At 39.7% G+C, this 22,819-nt stretch overlaps 3 protein-coding genes across 3 annotated transcripts; 1 reads left to right on the top strand and 2 right to left on the bottom strand.

Annotated features, from left to right (window-relative positions):
* Positions 1–6,529: 6,529 nt before the first annotated feature.
* LOC140575509 (extracellular calcium-sensing receptor-like) lies at positions 6,530–10,613 on the bottom strand. Its single transcript, XM_072695858.1, has 6 exons — positions 10,414–10,613; positions 9,794–10,082; positions 8,441–9,256; positions 8,082–8,306; positions 7,522–7,645; positions 6,530–7,431 (listed from the first exon to the last, which is right to left on the bottom strand). The coding sequence occupies exons 1-6, from the start codon at positions 10,611–10,613 to the stop codon at positions 6,530–6,532; spliced, it is 2,556 nt and encodes an 851-aa protein (XP_072551959.1).
* Positions 10,614–11,613: 1,000 nt separating this feature from the next.
* LOC140575009 (extracellular calcium-sensing receptor-like) lies at positions 11,614–15,150 on the bottom strand. The gene is made up of 5 exons (XM_072695126.1): positions 14,896–15,150; positions 13,892–14,701; positions 13,503–13,727; positions 13,021–13,144; positions 11,614–12,518 (listed from the first exon to the last, which is right to left on the bottom strand). The coding sequence occupies exons 1-5, from the start codon at positions 15,148–15,150 to the stop codon at positions 11,614–11,616; spliced, it is 2,319 nt and encodes a 772-aa protein (XP_072551227.1).
* Positions 15,151–18,552: 3,402 nt separating this feature from the next.
* Positions 18,553–22,184, top strand: LOC140575236 (extracellular calcium-sensing receptor-like). Its single transcript, XM_072695469.1, has 6 exons — positions 18,553–18,788; positions 19,088–19,385; positions 19,648–20,481; positions 20,649–20,870; positions 21,071–21,194; positions 21,289–22,184. The coding sequence occupies exons 1-6, from the start codon at positions 18,565–18,567 to the stop codon at positions 22,182–22,184; spliced, it is 2,598 nt and encodes an 865-aa protein (XP_072551570.1). The 5' UTR covers positions 18,553–18,564.
* Positions 22,185–22,819: the final 635 nt, after the last annotated feature.

Below are 22,819 nucleotides of genomic sequence, written 5' to 3'. Positions count from 1 at the left end.
TAAAATCTGATTTTGTCATTATTAAGAAAAAGATTAATAAATGCATGTATTGCCATGTTGCATGGTCCGGCTCTACTTCAGCTTGACTTCTTGGATCTTACATTTTCCTTAAGCACCCTCTGATAACAATAACAACAAAAACTTTACACACATGGACAAAATTGTTGGTACCCCATGGTTAATGAAAGAAAAACTCACAATGGTCACAGAAACTTGAATCTGACAAAAGTAAGAATAAATAAAAATTCTATGAAAATGAACAAATGAAAGTCAGACATTGCTTTTCAACCATGCTTAAACAGAATTATTTATTAAAAATAAACTCATGAAACAGGCCTGGAAATGATGGTACCCTTAACTTAGTATTTTGTTGCACAACCTTTTGAGGCAATCACTGCAATCAAATGATTCCTGTAACTGTCAATGAGACTTCTGCACCTCTTAGCAGGTATTCTGGCCCACTCCTCACGAGCAAATTGCTCCAGTTGTGTCAGGTTTGAAGGGTGCCTTTTCCAGATGGGCATGTTTCAGCTCCTTCCAAAGATGCTTAATAGAATTTAGGTCAGGGCTCATAGAAGGCCACTTCAGAATACTCCAATGTTTTCCTCCTAGCCATTCTTGGGTGTTTTTAGTTGTGTGTTTCGGGTCATTATCCTTTTGCAAGACCAATGACTTGTGGCTGAGACCAAGCTTTCTGACACTGCCAACACATTTCTCTCTAGAATCCCTTGATTGTCAACCTTGAGATTTCATTGCACCCTGCACAGAATGAAAACATCCTGTGCCAGATGCAGCAAAGCAGCCCCAGAACATAACAGAGCCTCCTCCATGTTTCACAGTAGGGACAGAGTTTTTTTTCTTGATATGCTTCATTGTTCCATCTGTGAACATAGAGCTGATGTGCCTTGGTAAAAAGTTAAACTTTTGTCTCATATGTCCATAGGACATTCTGACATGTAGTTTGGCAAATTCCAATCTGGCTTTTTAATGAATTGTTTTCAACAGTGGTATCCAACTCTTTGGTCGTCTCCCATGAAGTTCACTTTGGCTCAAACAACGACGGATGGTACAATCTGACACTGATGTTTGTTGAGCTTGAATCTCCTTTAATCTCTTTAGAAGTTTTTTCTGGGCCCTTTTGTTACTTTTTTTATTCATATTATCAGTCTCTTTGATTGTTGTCTGTTTCTTTGCCCAATGAAATCAGCTTTGCATTGATCTGTCCAAAGCACATTGCTCCAGAACTCCTGTTCTTTGTCTATGTGTCCTCCTCTGTTAAGCTTTAGTCTTGACTTAACATTTTATTTTTGGTTGTTTGTTTTTTAAAACCAAGGACTTCCTCCTTGCTCACATGAAATTCACACTTGTGCACACTTCAGAACATGAACTTGCTAGAACTACCATGGCCATGTTTAAATTTGTTTCAAATGTTCTCCACTTGAAAGTATGTTGCAGACTTTTGTTGCAGAGATTTGTAATTGTTCAGAGACATTTTAGATTCTTTCCCTGACTCATTTGCATCTACAGCCTTCTTTGTTAAGACATTTCTTCAGTGTTATGGGTATATGTATAGTATCTTTTAATACTGCTAAAATGTAAATCAAATGTCTGTGATTAAAAATGACAGAAAAGTCAATGGTTTTAATGGGGTGATTTTTGCATTTTTTCTTAATCAGCATCACTCTTATAATTATTAAAAATTTCAAAACAGTTTAATGCGAGAAGTAGTGCTTTTAGCTCCTGGGCTCACTATAAAGTTTGGTAGTATAATTCACTTTTACACCACTGTCAAAAATAGAAATTGTATGTTAAGTTTTTCTGTTTGTTTTTTGCTGTAGGTGCTTTATTTAAGGGTGTAATATTAAATTGTACTTATTTTACTGAAAAGGACAGTATGTGACACATTGTGAAAGTGGATTAAAAAAACAACTTAAATTAAAAAGATTTTTTGGAGATTTTATTTTTGTTATGATAGTCATTGTTACATTGTTTAAGTATCTGTGTACATATTATAATTATCTCAAATCACAATTATGAAGGCTGTCAAAACTAAGCAAATGAAATGTATTTCTTAAAACTATACAACCAATATACATTATAAAACAATTATTTTATTGTTTTCCCCATTAGATGCTGTTTGGTGTTCTCCTCTGGTTTTAGTAGAATAAAGTAACACTTTGGAGCAAATAAGCACAAAAGGAGGCTAAAGCTAGATGCTAAAATAGCAAATATTTCAACAGCAGTAGTGAATTTACCAGGTGAACTGACATAAGCAGGCACAAGGGCCAACCACACTGCACAAAATATCAACATGCTAAAGGTGATATATTTAGCCTCATTAAAATTTCCAGGCAAATTATGAGCTAAAAAGGCCAAAACAAGTAGGCTTGTAGGTAGTTCAGTAGGTAGTTCAAGTAGGCTGCATGCTGCCAGTTGATGGTCTTCTGCCCAGTGCAGAGGTGCAACTTGATACTATTGCTTGAGGAGAAGGGAGAGCAGCCATAATGAGCCTCCCACAGTTCCAGAACCAGAGGGTTGGTGGGATATTTCTCTGGGTTCACCATGGTCAGATATTCCCTCAGTTGTGGAATGTTGCCTTGCCGTACCGCAAATCCAATGGTGCCACCAAGGAAAGGGTAGTACTTGCTTCCAGTAAACAATGCAGCTGTCACCCAGCCCTCACTGGCTATCCATTGGATCCCAGTAACATGTAGTATGAATGGAGTGAGCTCCCCCTCACCCGAGAACACCACTACCACTTGTGCGTTGGAGCTGTTCATCACTTGGATGATCTCAACTGCCTTCTGACTGTTATAAAGCAAAGGTATAATCTCCTGGTAGGCCACACACACACCTGTACCCTCCAGCTCCTTCAGCAGGTCTTGGAGTGCAGAGTGTCCATATTCGTAGTCCCCTCGCACCACCCCAATCCAAGACCAGTTGAAATGTATCAGCAGCTTGGCAATGGCTTTTACTTGATATGCATCACTGGGGATCACTCGGAAGAATGTGGGGAACTGTCGTCTGTCACTGAGGCAGGCACAGGATGAGAAGTAACTGATCTGCAAAAGAGATGCACATCATCTCACATTTTACTGTAAATTGTACATGTCATTTTAATGGCTTAAACTGAAGGTTTGTAAGTATTTAGATTTGATATTAGGCATAATATTAAGTAGATTTCAAGTATACAGCATCAATGATTACATAAATGTGCACATGTTTAGTTAGGGGAGTAAAGAAATTGCAGGTCCATAAGTAGGATTGTATTAGTTATTACACAATTAAGCATATTTAGGATATAAACATTACCAAAGCATTTATGATCATCATTATAACGTAAAACAATCTTTACAATTATACTAATCAATTATTATAAAGATACATGTATAACTTTAAATACATGCATATGGTGATAGTTCTCAATGGGTATTAAACAATGACACTTTTGACACTCATTATTATGACACGATTTCAACCTTTTAAACATTTTATTTCACACTTTCTTCATGTGCAGTTACAGATACATTAATAAAAGCAGCAATCTTTGTGTCACATATACACACACACAAATACAGATAATTAATTTAAGCTAATTCCGATATGTGACACCATCTAAAAATGAAGCAGTAGTGAAATGTACGATTATAGGACTCCACACAGAATGCTTACCATTGGGATTCTGAAAGGCTGTAATATTCTAGAAACAACTATTGACTCAGCCGACCCAGATTCACCGATGATGGCCAGCATGGGGCTAGTACCAGAACACAATGGCCTTATCTGGCCCATTCATAACTAAAAGAGTTGCTCTCTGCCCTGTCAGAGGGTAGGAACAGGAATCGAATATTTTATAGCCCAGAGTGTGATTGGGTAACAGCTCACTGCTGTTATTAATCTCCTCTATGGCCAACCTCATGGACAGAGCCCAATGGAAAGATCTGGATTAAACCCAGGATTAAACCTTGCAATGAAATAGTGAACAGCAACATGTTATACAAATGCTTAGCATCAAATCTATTTAATCATACACTCTATTTGTGATACACATGTCAATAAAGTCAGACAGTCTCACCCGTTGCACTGCACTTGTCCTGGTTTATAAGTGTAGTTCAGGTCTGACCTTTCTTGTCTGTAATGCAGAGGGAAAATGCCCCCTATGAATATATATATACATATATATTCACACACACACACACACATTATATATATATATATATATATATATATATATATATATATATATATATATATATATATGCCCTTTGGCAAAAATAACATTTAACTGTCTACCAGTCTTTGACTTCAACTAGGAGAAAGCCTTTCTTACTCCTCCATGCATACTTCTTTTAGCTGTAATGCCTGAGGAGTATAGTGCATGCGTTAAAAAGGCATTAGTTACCACCCAAACTGAACTAGAGTAATGCACTGCACAGAGATAAATCATGGTGCTCAAAGAGAGATTGTTAGCACAGAAAGCTAAAGGCCTCCTGCTGATATGCATGCTTCATATTAACTCATTATGTCTGTCATATCCAGCCTGCCATATCTACCTCTCATATCAACCTACCATATCAACCTCTCATTCATTCTGTCATATCAGCCTATTATAAACCTGTCAATTTCATATATTCAGCATGCCATAGCAGTCTACCTACTGGTACCTACTGTAATCAAGCCACACTATGATGTATACTCTGCTGTTAATATTATATCCAGTTCAAGAGGGTATGAAGAAAATCATGGAATAGTTTATGGATGGTTTGCCATTATTCCGAAACACAAGTATTGACTACCGCATTTTCCTGGGTTCTAACAAGCCCCCCCAATCTGATGTCTATCAGTGATTAAGTAGAGTGAGAATAAGAGAGTGCCAGGTAAACCTTCCCCACATGTGCTGGTCCTCCGATGTGGATAGGCATTCACTGGTATTGTTACTGCCAGTCAGTGTAAAGCACCATGGAGTTCGTCTGCCCTTAACATCGTCTGGCTATTTTACAAGATTATGAACTTGATGTGGTGGGAGGCCAGGAAGTTGATTGACAGGCTAAAAAGCAGAAATCCAGAGTGGAACCTAAAAGAACACTGTCCATACCCTGGCTAGAGCTCTGTGCTGCTGTGAATAGGGACCAGCTAGCTTAGTTGCTGCAGGTAGAGCTGACCTTGAAGATGCATTACATGGCATGTTTTTTGGTCAGACTCAACTACTATACCATCATGGAGTCATGCCTGTTTAAAGTGTTTGTTGATACCAGGATAGTGGAAATGCATGAACTCAGAGATGGTTCAGAATGGCAATATTTGAACTCTAAACTGAACCCAGCCAAAGATCTCTCTTCTCTCTTCTGTAGAAGAAAGACCTTGATGGAACTGAGTCCAGTAGGTGGACATTCCTCCTCCAAGGTGCTGAGAGCTAGCTAGGACCATGACATATGCTACATGAACCAGATTCTTCAGAGCTTCACTATTTAATTTTTTGTGGAGCAGTAACCTTCTTTAGATTAAAGTTAACATGCAGTATTGGGAGGAACTCATAGATTCAGTGGCACAGCAGCAACATGGAGCGATCAGTTCTGGAGACGCTCCCACCACAGAAGATTATACGAGAGTACAGATGCTTTTTCTGTATTGAACACAACAAGAATGTTTTGGAGAGGAGCTGACCAGACTAAAGGTAACGGTGCTTGCTTACCTTAGCACCAGGCCTAGCTAAATCCAGCATCTTGATTAGAGTAGGTGGTTGGCTGAGAAGGGCCAAAGAACTAGATGCAACCCTATCGCACTAGACTCAAATAACTGTGTTGTACTCATTGTACTTTCTGCATTCTCCCAATGTTGTAAACTGCAATTTAGTGGCAGCTGTTACAAAGGCTGAGGATTCGTTGTAGTTTTCACACAAACTGAACCTGCATGTAAATATATCCATTTACACCATTACAGAATAAAATCCTGCAGGATGCAGGTCCCCCTGCTCACACCAGCACATGTCCAGGCCCATTTGAAGTTCGCCAATGACCATCTGGATAATCCAGAGGATGCATGGGAGAAGCCATAATAGAGCTTTTTGGTATCAAATCCACTCGCCGTGTTTGGAGGAAGAAGATGAGTACAACCCCAAGAACACCATCCCATGAAGCATGGGAGTGCTTTTCTGCAAAGGTGACAGGACAACAGCACCATAATAAAAGGAGGATGGATGGGGTCATGAAAGGAGATTTTGGCCAACAACCTTTTTCCTAATTATTTAAAAATCACACAATGTGATTTTCTGGATTGTTTATAGATGCTACCTCTCACTGTTCAAGTGTAACTACGATAAAAATTACAGACCTCTCCATTCTTTGTAGGTGGAAAAACTTTAGCAGTGTATCTTTATTTAAGTCAGTTTATAATTGTAAAGGACACTGAAAACTGAAAAGGACAGTCTATGACACATTGTGGCAGCAGATTTTATAAATAATCTTATCTTATCTTAAATGAAATGCATTTGTAAAAATAAACTATAAAATCAATTTACAATACAGAACAATTATTTTACTCCTTTCCCCATTAGATGTTGTTTAGTGTTCTTCTCTGGTTTCAGTAGAATAATGTAACACTTTGGAGCAAATAAGCATAAAAGGAGGCCAAAGCTAGAGGCTAAAATAGCAAATATTTCAACAGCAGTAGTGAATTTACCAGGTGAACTTACATAGGCAGGTACAAAAGCCAACCACACTGCACAAAATATCAACATGCTAAAAGTGATATATTTAGCCTCATTAAAATTTCCAGGCAATTTGCGAGCCAAGAAGGCCAAAACAAAACACACACAGGCCAAAAGGCCAATGTAGCCCAGCACACACCAGAAGGCCAGGTCAGAGCCCACGCTGCAGTCCAGAATGATCTTGGAGTGCTGATACTGTGTGTTTCTGTAAGGAAATGGAGGGGAGGCAATGAGCCAAGCAGTACAGATGATCATCTGGACTAACGTACAGCTAAAGATGATGATCCTCTGCTGCACAGGTCCGAGCCATTTCATCACATTGGTTCCAGGCCGGGTGGCTGTGAAAGCAGCCAGAACCACCAAGGTTTTGCCCAGGATGCAGGAGATGCAGAGGGAGAAGGTGATGCTGAAAGCAGTGTGGCGCAGCATGCATGACCAGGATGTGGGCTCTCCAATAAAGATCAATGCACACAGGAAGCACAGTGTCAAAGAGAGCAGGATGAAGAAGCTCAGCTCTGAGTTATTTATGCGTACTATGGGGGTGTTCCTGTGGTAGAGAAAGACTGCAAAGACAGCCAGTGTAACACAGGCCCCTACCACAGAAATCACTGTCAGTGTCATGCCCATTGCATCATGGGAAAGGTACTCAACAACCTTGGGGATACATGCTGTTCCATCAACATTGGACCAATAATCTTCAGGACAAGCCATGCAGTCTATTGAATCTTTGGGAAAAATTGTAAAAAGCAGCAAAATCAGTTGAAATGGGAAATCAGTTATTCAGTGTGAATAAGAATTTAACGGTTGCCACCAACCTGTCTGATTACTAATCTTGCCACTGTCACATGGTACACAGTCAAAGCAGCACAGAGGCTCCCCACGACGGACAGCCTTCCTGAATCCCGGAGCACAGCTGTCACTGCAAATGGATACTGGCACCTGATTCCCACAAACACAAAAGCCAGAGTTCAGTAAAGATCTGTTCATGGTGCCTTTACTTAGGTTTTTAAAAATTAAAGATGGCATAAATATATTATATATATTTTCCAAATTTAAAAATGGACAATTTTCAAGTAAAAAGAAAAGTACTTATAATAAGTGTTATGTACTTAAAATCTATATAGGGCCCTACATCAGATTTCTATATGGGTACCTTTATATTTGACTTATAAGTTCTTTATTACATACAGTCCGGTGTACTGCTGGTGGATTTAAAGTGTGCAGTGTTTGTTATCTGGTGTTGCTCTCACTCACATAATGCAGCTTGATCCAGTCTGATGACTGATCACTCTTAAGCAACTTACCTCCATTTGACCCTACAGAACTTCAACAGGAGGCATCTCAAGTACTGAACTACATTCTGAGAGCAGCTTGCCTCTGTCTGATCTCCGGGCCATGTGAGAGCCATGTCATAAATGACCAGCTCCTTCCCAACCTCCTGAGCTCCATCGAACATGCCTACTTTGACCAGCTCAATATTGCCATCTCTGCCCTTTTGCCAGTTGATCAGGTCATAGGATGGGATCGAGTCACCCTTTGCGTCAAAGTTTACCAACTCTCCTGAGACAGTGAATGATACTTCTTGGAGGTAATGCTGGAGCTATGAAACCAAGAAATGAAAAACAAGGAACAAAAACAACGTTATAGCAAATATTACAGTATTTCTGGCCTGTGAGGGCCTATGTCAAATTCATTTATAATTTTCATTGTGAAATTACATGGGATGACAGATACCTGCCATGGAAAGACTTTGGTGATGTCTGCGCAAGTGGAGTTACTGAATGGGCCATTTCCAGGTTTGCAGGAAATGAGATTATGTAGGGAGTGAGCGATTGCATACACACCTTTATAGACATTATAAGTAATGCGAGTGCTGGAGGTGTTCAAGTAGGCTGAGTGCTGCTTGTTAATGGTCTCCTTCCCAGTGCAGAGGGGCAACTTGCTAGTATTGTCTGAGGAGAAGGGAAAACAGCCATAAAGAGCCTCCCACAGTTCTGCAACCAGGGTATTGGTGGAATATATTTCTGGATTCACTGTTGCCAGATATTCACGCAGCCGTGGAATGTTGCCTTGCCGTATCCCAAATCCAATGGTGCCACCAAGGAAGGGGTAGTACTTGCTTCCTGTAAACACTGCAGCTGTCACCCAAGCCTCACTGGCTATCCATTGGATCCCAGTGACATTCAGTTCCATGTAGTCCCGTATGAAGGGAGTGAGCTCCCCTTCGGCTGAGAACACCACCACCACTCGTGCACTGGAGCTGTTCATCACTCGGATGATCTCGACTGCCCTCTGACTGTTATACAGCAAAGGTATCATCTCTTGGTAGGCCACACACACACCTGTCCCCTCCAGCTCCTTCAGCAGGTCCTGGAGGGCAGAGCGTCCATATTCGTGGTCCCCTCGCACCACCCCAATCCAGGTCCAGTTGAAATGTATCAGCATCTTGGCAATGGCTTTTACTTGGTATGCATCACTGGGGATCACTCTGAAGAATGTGGGGAACTGTCGTCTGTCACTGAGGCAGGCACAGGATGAGAAGTAACTGATCTGCAATAGAGATGCACAACATCTTACAGAATAATTCATGTAAATTGTACAGTTTGATGCCTTAAACTGAAAGCTTTTGATTATTCAGGTTCATAATTAGGCTTATTATTAAGTAGATTTCAATGAAGAATGCAGCAGTAGTAATTAAATAAATGTGCACTTGTTTAGTTAGGGCAGTAAGGAACTGAATTACATGTCCAAAAACAGGCTCTTGGAACTCATGAGGTATTGCACAATCAAGCATATTAAAGATATACACATAAAACTAAATATATACTTCCAAAGCATTTGTAATCATTAAAATGAAAATCAATTACTTTGAAGAAATGTATGAAATTACTATGAAAAAAATAAGTGTGTTAACATTCTATACATACATATACATACAATCTATGTCACATACTCACACACAAACACACATATGCACACACACACAAATACAGGTAATTCATTTAGGCTCACTTTGGTATGAGGAACCATCTGAAAATAAAGCAGTATTAACGTGTACTTTTACAAGACTCCACACAGAATGCTTACCATTGGGATTCTGAAAGGTTGTAATATTCTAGAAACCACTATTGACTGAGCCGACCCAGATTCACCAATGATGGCCAGCATGGGGCTAGCACCAGAACACATTGGCCTCTCAACCTCACCTGGTCCATTCATAACAGCCAGAGCAGCTCTCTGCCCTGTCAGAGGGTAGGCACAAGAGTCGAATATTTTATAGCCCAGAGTGTGATTGGGTAACAGCTCACTGCTGTTATTAATTTCTTCTACAGCCAACCTCATGGACAGAGCCCAGCGGAAAGCTCTGGGATCAAACCTTGCATTGAAAGAATAAACAGCAACATTAGTACAAAGGTTTAACATTGAATATCTGTGAGACAGGACTTGCAGCATACAGTATATTTTCAACTATGACCTACATTTACACACATAAACAAGACGTTTGAAGCACACATCAGAGTAGTTCTACACAGAAAACATTCAATGATCAATGCTCCATAGATCCCAGTCGAATCCCATATTAAGATAAGATAAGATAAGATAGTCCTTTATTAGTCCCGCAGTGGGGAAATTCACATTTCCCCACTTCCCTCACATTTCCCCACTACTTTTATTTTAGTGAGTGTTTTTAAGCAGGACAGCCTCACCCGTTGCACTGCACCTGTCCTGGCTTATAAGTGCAGTTCAGATCTGGCATTTCCTGATTGTAGTGCAGAGGGAAAATGCCCCCTATGACAAAGTCTCCCCCAGCCATGAAGCCTGGTTCGAAGTCATTCTGCAAGATGCACTGAGGATCCGAGGCTTTACTAAAGGAGAGAACCATGACCCACAGGAGCAGTAGAGTCATCCTCAGTGCCTGGCTCCTTGCGGTTAGGAGAGAAAGAACAGGCAGGCATATTTTATATGCCTCCCACAACCTCACTATGTCTCATTGTCACATGACATCACTCACAATTACAATCCTATTGGACATTTATGGATCAAAAGCTTGCTTTCAGCATAATCACCATTATTATTATCACCATGTTTAGAATGAATAATGAAATAATGATAATAGTCAATTAATTCATATACTTGTGATTTATTTTTTTGCCATCATATAAGCTTAAAAACAATAACAAAAATAACAAAAGTTAAGTTATTATAGCACTGAGTGTGGTACCACCCCCTACAAGGTGTCTTAAATAGTTTGCAGCTTGAGTGTACTGGACAAAAACCCTTGAATCTTTACACTGTTTGGAGGTCTTTGATTAATATTAATATGATTAACATTAATTGGTATGTAATGTCCATGTACAGAATTCATTTAAAAACTTTTATCGCTCCAAAAATGTTGTATTTAAGGATATAGACAAAAAAGATTTAAGGTAAAAAGCTTCTCTGACACAGGCATATTTGGTATATGGTAAGTAGCTTTAATAAAGTAGCAATCAGCACAACAAACCTCAACATTCTTGCTTTGATAATCGTCTTAAAATAAATTATATAGAAATATATTGATAATTATCTCAACTGACAATTAGGAAAGCTGTAACGAATTAGTAAACAAAATGTATCTATAAGAATTTACTATTAAAACTATGTTGCTGCTGTCCAATGAAAAACATGTATTATCATTTACTGCTATTTTTAGTTTTCTTCATTGTTTGAACCCTGTAGCTACTCTGTACACTGTATAAATAATTCAGAATGAGCAGATGAAACATCCTTGAAATGACTTAGAATAAACTCATATTTTACATTCACTTCCATATAAAGTCAAGAATATTTTTGGCTTCTTCTATAAAGTCACCATTTTGAAGATGCATGGTTTTCATGAGATAGAAACGATATACAGTATAGATCAATTATTTGATTGCTTTTCCCATTAGATGCTGTTTGGTGTTCTTTTCTGGTTTTAGTAGAATAATGTAACACTTTGGGGCAAATAAGCACAAAAGGAGGCCAAAGCTAGAGGCTAAAATAGCAAATATTTCAACAGCAGTAGTAAATTTACCAGGTGAACTGACATAAGCAGGCACAAATGCCAACCACACTGCACAAAATATCAACATGCTAAAGGTGATATACTTAGCCTCATTAAAATTTCCAGGCAATTTGCGAGCCAGGAAGGCCAAAACAAAACACACACAGGCCAAAAGGCCAATGTAGCCCAGCACACACCAGAAGGCCAGGTCAGAGCCCACACTGCAGTCCAGAATAATCTTGGAGCGCTGATAGTGTGTGTTTCTGTAAGGAAATGGAGGGGAGGCAATGAGCCAAGCAGTACAGATGATCATCTGGACTAACGTACAGCTAAAGATGATGATCCTCTGTTGCACAGGTCCAAGCCATTTCATCACATTGGTTCCAGGCCGGGTGGCTGTGAAAGCAGCCAAAACCACTAAGGTTTTGCCCAGGATGCAGGAGATGCAGAGGGAGAAGGTGATGCTGAAAGCAGTGTGGCGCAGCATGCATGACCAGGACGTGGGCTCTCCAATAAAGATCAATGCACACAGAAAGCACAGTGTCAAAGAGAGCAGGATGAAGAAGCTCAGCTCTGAGTTATTTATGCGCACTATGGGAGTTCCTCGATGGCGTAAGAATATTGCCAAAACAGCAATTGTTAGACATGACCCTACAACGGCTGTCACCATAAGGACAATTCCCATTGTATCCCTATGGGAGAGAAACTCAATGATCTTGGGGATACATGCTGTTCCATTGGTATTGGACCAGTATTCCTCAGGACAAGCCATGCAGTCTATTGAATCTTTAAAAACAAATACAGTACATTATCAACTTAGTATTGCATTTGTACATAGCGAATATGTTATAAATACACAATATATGTCAATGCTATATACACACTATATTCTATTTCTATACTTATATATAGTTTAACATTTTTTATTGTTCTGTACTGTATTGTGTGTTTTGTCTGTAATAACTGTCATATATCATCATTTGTTATCTGTTATCTCCATTTTTCACTTTTTTCATCATTTGACATAATCTGGCTATGGTGGTCATTTACATTGGGTCAGCACAATTAATGGACTAAGAGAAATTCTCCAAAATGACTTCGTACTCCAAATTATTTTTTTTTCTTACATTAACTTCCATTCCAGGTTAAGAAGATTGTTTTGAATTGTTGTGAATATATATATATATATATATATATATATATATATATATATATATATATAGTATTGTCATCCATATTTTGTAATGGCTAGGCATTTTAACTAAATAGCAAAATTATGTTTCTTTACCTGTCTGATTACTAATCTTGCCACTGTCACATGGTACACAGTCAAAGCAGCACAGAGGCTCCCCATGACGTGTAGCCTTCCTAAATCCTGGAGTGCAGCTGTCACTGCATAAAGATAAAGGGGCCTATTAAAAAAGAAAAGAAAAAAGAAATGCACACATTCGTCAATAACATTACATTTGACATATGCAAATGAGATAGATTTGATATATGAGTCTGTTCTATTCTGTATTTAACTGCAACCATGGGTCATTTACAACATAGTTTTTACAATGTTACATTGTATTGTATTGTATTGTATTGAACCCAGCAGTTTTAACAGGACATTCTCCTGGTCTTTTTACCCAGTCATCATTTCATTACTTTTCTATCCTTGCTGCACATTGCAAATGTGTTTGAAGTTAGGAGATGTTACAACTGAAATCTGTTTTATGTTTGTGTATCAACAGATGGCACTCTAATACAAAACACTAAGCACCTTGCCTTGCTCTGATTGCCAGGCCACACAACTGATTGATCCTCGATCACCAGCTCTTTCCCTGCATCTCGTGCTCCGTCATAAAGACCCACTTTGACAAATTCGATATCTCGATTCGCATGTTTCTGCCAGTTTATTAGATCATAGGAAGGAATTGAATCCCCTCTGGCATCGAAGTTCACATGTTCACCAGAGACTGAGAAAGACACCTCCTGAAGGTAATGTTGAAGCTTTAATATTGAAGGAGGGGGTTACAAATAAAAGTTAAATTGATTTAATTTATTTATATTAATATAGATTATATACATACTGTAAGTATGACCACATTTACCATCAATCATTACCATTAGGAAATATACATTATTTGTGGAATTATGATGCCATAGTACTTTACCTGCCATGGATGGATATCATTAATGTCTGCACATGAAGAATTCTCAAATGGTCCATTTTCAGGCCCACACTGAAAGAGATTATGTAGGGAGTAGGCAATGGCATGCACTGCTTTGTACACATTATAAGTAACACGAGGGCTGGAGGTGTTCATGTAGGCTGAGTGCTGCTTGCTCAGGGTCTCCTGCCCTGTACAGAGGGGCAGCTGATTGCTAGTGCTTGAGGGGAAGGGAGAGCAGCCATAAAGAGCCCCCCACAGCTCCTGCACTAGGATGTTTGAGGGATACCTCTGTGGGTTAAATGTTGTCAGATATTCTCTCAACCCTGGCACAAATCCTTGACGCACAGCGAATCCAATTGTTCCAGCTAAGAAAGGGTACGTTTCTGCTAATATTGAGGCTGTGACCCAGGCCTCGCTGGCTACCCACTGGATCCCTGTGATGTTTTGATTCATGAATTCTCTTAGAAAAGGGTAAAATTCCCCTTCACCTGAAAATACAACCACCACCCTAGCTGTGGACCTTCTCATCACGTTCAGGATCTCGAGGACTCTCTCTCGTCTAAAATCTTTGGGGATCATTTCATGATAGGCCAGACAAATGTCAGTGTTTTCTATCTCTCGCTTCAGACCTTGTAAAGCAAACCTGCCATAATCATGGTCTTCAGTGACCACACCGATCCATGTCCAGCCAAATCTCCTTAATAGTTGTGCAATAGCTTTTACTTGATAGTCATCGCTTGGGACTACTCTGAAAAATGTTGGGAACTGTTTTCGATCACTGAGACAGGAGCAGGTTGAGAAGTAGCTTATCTGTGTAAAAACAAACCCATCATTTGAGTTAAGCTGTAAATATAAACAAAAAGCCTAATTAATGTCAAAATAAATTGATTAATTAATTTTTGAATGTTAACATGATCCTATTTGTAGGTAAGCATGCATTACATCACTTCTGAACACAAAACATTATCTCTGCTAAAACAAAACAAGCTATGAGCACTCTTTACCATAGGTATTCTGAAAGGCTCCATTGTTCTAGAAACAACAATGGATTGAGAAGAACCAGATTCTCCAATAATGGCAAGCAAAGGGCCCCCACTAGAACATGCTGAGCTCTGAGCAACCTTTTGGTCATTTAGTACAGCCAGGACAGCCCTCTGAGCTGTGACCGGAGTGGCACAGGAGTCAAAGATCCTGTAGCCAAGTGTATGATTGGGCAAAAGGTCTGTATTGTTATTGATCTCTTCTACAGCAAGACTCATGGCCAGAGCCCAACGCATTGCCCTGGAATCAAACCTGTTGTAAATGTAGAAACATATTAAAATTGGTACTAATGGCAAAAAATCATTCAGCTTTCCTGTTGCAGAAATCTTTTTTTCAAAGTATAATAATAATAATAATAATAATAACAATAAGAATAATGATAAAAGTTATAATAGTTGAGAGACTGAAAGAATGAAAGAAATATTAAATACACAAAATTACACCCTAAAGATATTAAATGATCTCACCCTTGACATTGTGCTGCCAAAGGTTTGTTTGTATAATCAGTTGTTGGTAGTTCCACTCTGTAATGCAAAGGAAAGATTCCTCCTATTGTGATATCTCCATCTGCCATGAATGCAGGCTGGTCAAAGTCTCCCTGTGCTGAGCATTTAAGTGAAGCAGACGCAGCTGTGCAGGTGAAGATATTCACAAGAAACAAATAAATCTTCATACTGCCTACTTCCACACAAACAAAGACAGCTCTGCCTCGCTTTTATATTGGAGGCTTGACTTCCATCCTGTTGTGACTGATATCTCCCTGGGTTACACTGTTGGTCAGGTGATAAAACGCTACCCGTGATTTTACGCACCTGTTTACTCACACTAGCATATACCAGAATCACAACATTGGGTAAATAGTTTTATTATAGTTGCCAGGATCTGTGCTTGCTGATCTGGCAATTCCTTTAATGTATATTATGATGAATTAACCAGAAATGTTACCCACACAATTTCTCCTTACATCAAATTTAGTCGATCAGCCAAGACATATTTGGTGGCGCTTAGTTTACTTCTTTAAATTAGCACAGGAGCTACAAGCCCATAAGCCCATAAAGTGCTAGAATCGTCTACTGAAACATCTACATTATCACTATGTAAACTGCCTGCCTAAATCATCATATCTCAAACTCTGTTAGGTTGATCAGTAATTAAAAATAGATTTTGTGGTTATGTGGTTTCTGACACTCTACGGCATATTGTTATTTCTACAAATGGACAAAAGAGCATCCGCAAAGCAACCAGCATTGTGGATGACTCCACCCACCCTTCACACAGACTGTTCTCCCTCCTGCCATCAGGAAGAAGGCACCGCAGCATCCGGTCCAACGCGACCAGACTCTGCAATAGCTTCTTTCCCCAAGCCATCAGACTTCTCAACTCAACTCAACTTCTGAACTGATGTCTTTTCTGTTACATGCAAATGAAAGATAAAAATAAAATAATCAAACAAACTAAAGATAGTTTGAATGATCAACTACATTTCAAATTAGGGAAGATTATATCAATTAGTTTTTTTGGTCAAATCTTGTTTTTCAATTGTTTATAGTTTATAGAGTTTATTATAGTTACTTATAGAATATGAAAACAATCAGACACCATGTCAGAATTTGATAAAATACAGTGTCTGTAAGCTGAAAATATATTTAAAAAGTACAAAAATATACAAACACACACACACACACACACACCCACACACACACACACATATATATATATATATATATACAGTCATGCCCGAAAGTATTCATACCCCTGGCAAAGTTTGACTTAAATTTACTTTTATTTAACCAGAAGTTATATTTTTGCCTTGAAATGACACAGGCATCTCCCAGGAGATAACATGATGATGTACAAGAGGCATCATTGTGGGAAAAAGTATTTCTCAGCTTTTATACACATTTGAACAAAAAGTGGCATGTCCAAAATTATTCATACCCTTTGAAAACTGTCACAGTATACGGGAAAATCCAAAGTTCTATACCATTCCAAATAGTCCAAGCTGTTTTAAAGCATCCTAATTACCCTGATTCATTGGGAACAGCTGTTTTAATCAACTCAACAGGAGAAAAACAGCAGCTCTCTGCAGTTGGTTTGTGGACAGTCATGGCTAAGACAAAGGAGCTCACTAAGGACCTGCGGCTGTGCATTGTGGCCGCTCACAAGTCAGGAAAGGGCTATAAAGCCATATCAAAATGTTTTCAAGTTCCAGTGGCTACAGTGCAAAGTATTATTAAAAAATAGTTAAAAAATAAAGTTCCGCACTGTGGAAAATCTCAGAAGATGTGGTCGGAAGCCAAAAGTGACACCTGTGCTGGCCAGGAGAATAGTGAGAGAGGTGAAGAAAATTCCAAGGATCACCACCAAGGCCATCCTGGTGAATCTGGACTCTGCTGGTGGCGACATCTCAAGGCAGACAGTTCAACGGACACTGCACACTGCTGGGTTCCACGGACGCAGGCCAAGGAGGACACCACTTCTCCAGAAAAGGCACACAAAAGCCCGCTCGACCTTTGCAAATGCTCATCTGGACAAAGAAGAAGACTTCTGGTGTTCTGTTTTATGGTCAGATGAAACAAAAATTGAATTGTTTGGCCACAATGATGTGTGCACCATTTGGCGTAAAAAAGGAGAAGCCTTCAACCCTAAGAACACCATCCCCACTGTCAAACATGGTGGTGGGAACCTAATGTTTTGGGGGTGTTTTTCAGTCAATGGACCAGGGAACTTGATCGCAGTAAATGGCACCATGAAAAAAGAGCAATACATCAAGATTCTCAACAACAACATCAGGCAGTCTGCAGAGAAACTTGGCCTTGAGAACCGGTGGACATTTCAGCACGACAACGACCCAAAACACACAGCCAAAGTGGTGAAGAAATGGTTAGCAGACAAAAACATTAATGTTTTGCAGTGGCCCAGCCAGAGTCCTGACTTGAATCCAATTGAGAATCTGTGGAGGGAGCTAAAGATCAGGGTGATGGCAAGGAGACCCTCGAACCTCAAAGAGTTGGAGCTCATCACTAAAGATGAATGGGCAAAAATACCAGTGGAGACATGCAAAAAGCTGGTCAGCAATTACAGGAAGCATTTGATTGCTGTAATAGCCAATAAAGGCTTTTCTATTCATTATTGAGAAGGGTATGAATAATTTTGGACATGCCACTTTTTGTTCAAATGTGTATAAAAGCTGAGAAATATTTTTTCCCACAATGATGCCTCTTGTACATCATCGTGTTATCTCCTGGGAGATGCCTGTGTCATTTCCAGGCAAAAATATAATTTCTGGTTAAATAAAAGTAAATTTAAGTCAAACTTTGACAGGGGTATGAATACTTTCAGGCATGACTGTATATATATATATATATATATATATATATATATATATATATATATATATATATATATATATATATATATATAATTATATTTGAGCTGCCATTAAAGGGAATAACACTTATACAGTAAGCTTATTAACAGCTAGATGGCCTTGTTGTGCAATAATGCAGGGGGGGGGGGGGAGAACTGATGTCATTGGTTCACAAGCTTTTATGGGAAAAGTGAAGATCATCCCCTGCTCATTGCGGATCTATATATGTCCATATCTGCCTTCTTACCAAATTGTCTCAGGTATGGCACACCATGCTTGTCTGCTCACATTCTGGTTTCTTCTGAACATGCCTATGTGGTGTCAGTCCACAAACAATGAAAAGTGCATCTATCAAGGAGAAGAGGGAACCCAAAGTTTCTACCAGGATGGAGATGTGGTTCTGGGGGGCTTGTTCCCCCTGCACTACAGCCCGGTGACAACAGTGTGGTCTTTCCAAAGCAAACCTCCACCTACTGAGTACAAGTAGTATGTGACTGTTGTTGAGATGTCAATGGAATACATTCACTGGTTTAAAAGCAATAACTAATGTCACTGTGACTATTTAAGATGATGCAATAATCATGAAATGTTCACTGAATGTAATATGGTGGCATTTTTAAATGGTTAAAAAAACATGGTAGCTATTTTTTTCTTCAGGACCAAGATAAAAATAATGTTTACATGTGTATACCTTCTATTTTACTGCAGTGAATCTTTGTGTACATTTACTAACTAACAAGTTTATAAAGAGTGTATATTTTAAATATTTGTGAATGTCTCTGTAGCTTTGGTGCTCGAGCCCTCAGATGGATGAGGACAATGACCTTTGCTGTGAATGAGATAAACCAGAGGCAGGACCTGTTACCAAACCTGTCTCTGGGCTACCACATTCGGGACAGCTGTGATGAGATACCCTTGTCGGTGAAGGGGTCGCTGGTCTTGGTGAATGGGCAGCCAGAGACAGGACAAGGAACCAGCTGTGCAGATGTACGCAGACAGCCCTCTCCAGTTATTGTGGGAGATGCTGCATCAGGGGTTTCTATGGCTGTGCTGAGAACATTGGGCTCATTCAGTGTTCCTTTGGTAAGGAGAAAGCATAAAACTTTGGTTTTAATGAAAGACATGATATAGAATGTAATGACTTTTATATTAACAAACGTTTGTGTTTCAGTTTACTTACTGTTAGCAGTAATTGTTTTATATGTTTCATTAATGTGGAAGTTCTGTACATATTTGAAGTTAAGAAGATTCAATGCATCACTTTTTTAGTGCAGGTTTAAGAGAAAGTGTTTGATCAGTATTATTGCTTTGCCCACTCTCACTCTCTTTCATTACATCCACTCAGGTGAGTTACTTTTCCTCTTGCTCTTGTCTGAGTAACAAGAAGGAGTTCCCCTCTTTTATGCGGACGATGCCAAGTGATGAGTTTCAGATTAAAGCTCTAGCAAGGCTGGTCCATTATTTCCAGTGGACCTGGGTGGGGCTCATAGGTGTGGAGTCAGACTATGCTCGCTTTGCCATTCAGCTCTTCATAAAGGAATCAGCCAGGTATAATGTGTGCCCTGCATATGTGCACATCTTCCCTGTCTTTCTGTCCAAAGAGGCACTAAAAGAGCTGATGAATACCATCCATTCTTCCACGGCAACAGTCATAGTCAACTTTGCTGTGGAGACAGACATGCGGACCATCTTGAAAGAGTGCAAGCGACAAAACATGACCCATCTGCAGTGGATTGCCAGTGAAGCCTGGGCCACATCGAAGGCCCTGTGGGGTGATTTCAGTAAAATCTTGCAGGGAACACTGGGGTTCGCCATACGGAAAGCAGAAATCCCAAACCTAAGCAGCTACCTCAGAGAGTTGAACACCTCCAGCCTTCAAGTTTCTCATTTCTTAACTGAGTTTTGGGAGGAAACTTTTAACTGTCGGGTCAATGGATCCTCAAACACTCATATACACAAAGAGGAGGTGAAGAACAGGGAACTTTGCAGTGGTAGAGAGAGGCTGGATGATGTATACACATCCTATGCAGATGTGACCCAGCTTAGAGTGAGCTACAATGTATACAAGGCCGTATACCTAATAGCTCATGCCTTGCATGATATGAGCACATGTGTTCCAGGGAAAGGCCCTTTTCAGAATGGGACTTGTGGTAGCCTGAATCCCCTTCTGCCATGGCAGGTGTGGTATTTGATTGTATTTGTATTTTGAATGCTTTATATTGATATTAAAACATTTATGAGCATTAAAATAATAAAAAAAAATAGTTAGTGAATAGACATTCAGACTTCATAGACTAGTGCTTTATATGACTTTCCATCATTGTGTCCTATCAATCTTCCTCAAAGCTTCTCAGCTACATGAAAAGAACAAACTTTACAACACTGGGAGAAAATGTCCGCTTTGATGAGAATGGGGACCCCATCGCCTCTTATGATTTGATGAACTGGCAAGTGGCAAAAGATGGCTCTCTTATGCTGGTCAAGGTGGGATTCTTTGATGCCTCACTGAGAGAGGACAAAGACTTGGCCATTAATGAATCTGTGATTACATGGCACAGAGGAAACAAGGTTTGTCCTATTTCATCCATAGCCAGATTTTCTTTTATACGGCTGCTCCTGATTCAGATATTCTACACATTTGTGATGCATTTAGAAAATATTCAATTTTACAGCTTTAAATGGCATTACACTGTTTGTTCAGTTGATTTTACATTAGGGCTGTGAGTGAAGGTATTCTGGCCCTGTGCTTCATCTGCTGTGGTTTACAGGCACCAGAATCTGTGTGCAGCAAAAGTTGCCTGCCAGGCACCAGGAAAGCCAGGCGAAAGGGTGAACCAATTTGCTGTTTTGACTGCATACCCTGTGGCGAGGGAGAGATTAGCAATGAAACAGGTGTGACTTGACTGACTTTAGTATTTATTGTTGTTCTGAAACACTGTGAAGTACAACTGAACTGCATCAACATTTTCCATCAATTTCATCACAGACTCAATTGACTGTTTGAGATGTTCAAAGGAGATGTGGCCAAACCAAGCCAAAGACCAATGTATGCCAAAGACCCTGGAGTACCTGTCCTTTCAGGAACCCTTGGGGATAGTTCTCTGGGCTGTTTCAACCTTTGGAGCCTGTTTGAGTGCAGCGGTGCTTTGCGTATTTGTGATCTACAGACAGACCCCCGTCATCCGAGGGAACAACATGGAACTCAGTTTCTTGCTTCTCTTGTTCCTCTGTGCATGCTTTCTGAGTGGTCTAACATTCATTGGCAGGCCCACTAACTGGCTCTGCCAAATCAGATACACAGCCTTTGGAATCAGTTTTGCACTTTGCATCGCCTGCATCTTGGCTAAGACTGTGGTGGTTTTGATGGCTTTCAGGGCCACCCTTCCTGGCAGTAATGTCATGAAATGGTTTGGCCCAGCCCAACAGCGGCTTAGCCTCATACTGTGCTCTTGTGTTCAAGCACTGATCTGCATAATATGGCTTACAAGCAAACCTCCTTCTGCTGCCTATAACACTGAGTTTATGAGTGCTACTATAATTGTTGAGTGTAATGTGGGGTCTGAGATAGGTTTCTGGTGTGTGTTGGGATACATTGGCCTTTTGGCTTGCATGTGCTTTTTAATAGCTTTTTTTGCCAGGAAGCTTCCTGATAATTACAATGAGGCAAAATTTATCACATTTAGCTTACTCATCTTTTTTGCTGTGTGGATAACCTTCATCCCAGTTTATGTGAGCACTCGTGGAAAGTATATGGTTGCTGTTCATGTGTTTGCCATCTTAGCATCTGCTTTTGGTCTCCTTTTGTGTATATTTGCTCCAAAATGCTATGTTGTGCTGCTGAGACCTGACAAAAACAGTAGAAAACATATGATGAAGAAATAACAATTCTGATGGATCCTTTATTCATTTATATTTAGATTCTGTTTAGATAGTGTCTCATACTAAAACAATACTATATCATTCCAATATATCACCCAAACCAAACAAGTAAAAACACATGCTTCATACACAGCAACATCGCTTTGTAACCCATATGTGGCAGGCAGAAGTGCATGGTCCTGCATGACCTGCTGGAGTGGGAACAAGGCAGGGCACAGCGGCAGGTGATTAGGCTATGTGGTTCACCTGTGTGTGTTTTATTACAGGCGATATTTGTAGCTCTTTTTTTGCAGTTTAAGGAGAAAAAAAGAAAGCCAAAAACCAAGGAAGAAGAATGCAAGGCCAGACGTCTTAATGTTCATTGACTGTAACATCATCAAAAACATAATTAAATGTACTGCTCTGCTGCTACCTTCTGCTCCTGTGTCTTTCCTTACCCCTACCACCTCCCAAGAGCATTACAAAGGTGTTGATATCTGGGTATTCATACATCATCACCGTACACTTCATCATAGGATGAAGTTTTCAAAGTCTTTACCAGTATGTAACCGACGCAAGATTAAGGCCTCACTAGGTCCCATTAGTATCAATTACTATTGACTTTAAGGTAAGAAAAGCATAGAGTAAGGCAGATGGAT

Source organism: Salminus brasiliensis, chromosome 13 (assembly GCF_030463535.1).
Source record: "Salminus brasiliensis chromosome 13, fSalBra1.hap2, whole genome shotgun sequence".
Classification (NCBI taxonomy): domain Eukaryota; kingdom Metazoa; phylum Chordata; class Actinopteri; order Characiformes; family Bryconidae; genus Salminus; species Salminus brasiliensis.
The sequence above is the reverse complement of the archived record's forward strand: the minus strand, read 5'-3'. Positions and strand labels throughout refer to the sequence as shown.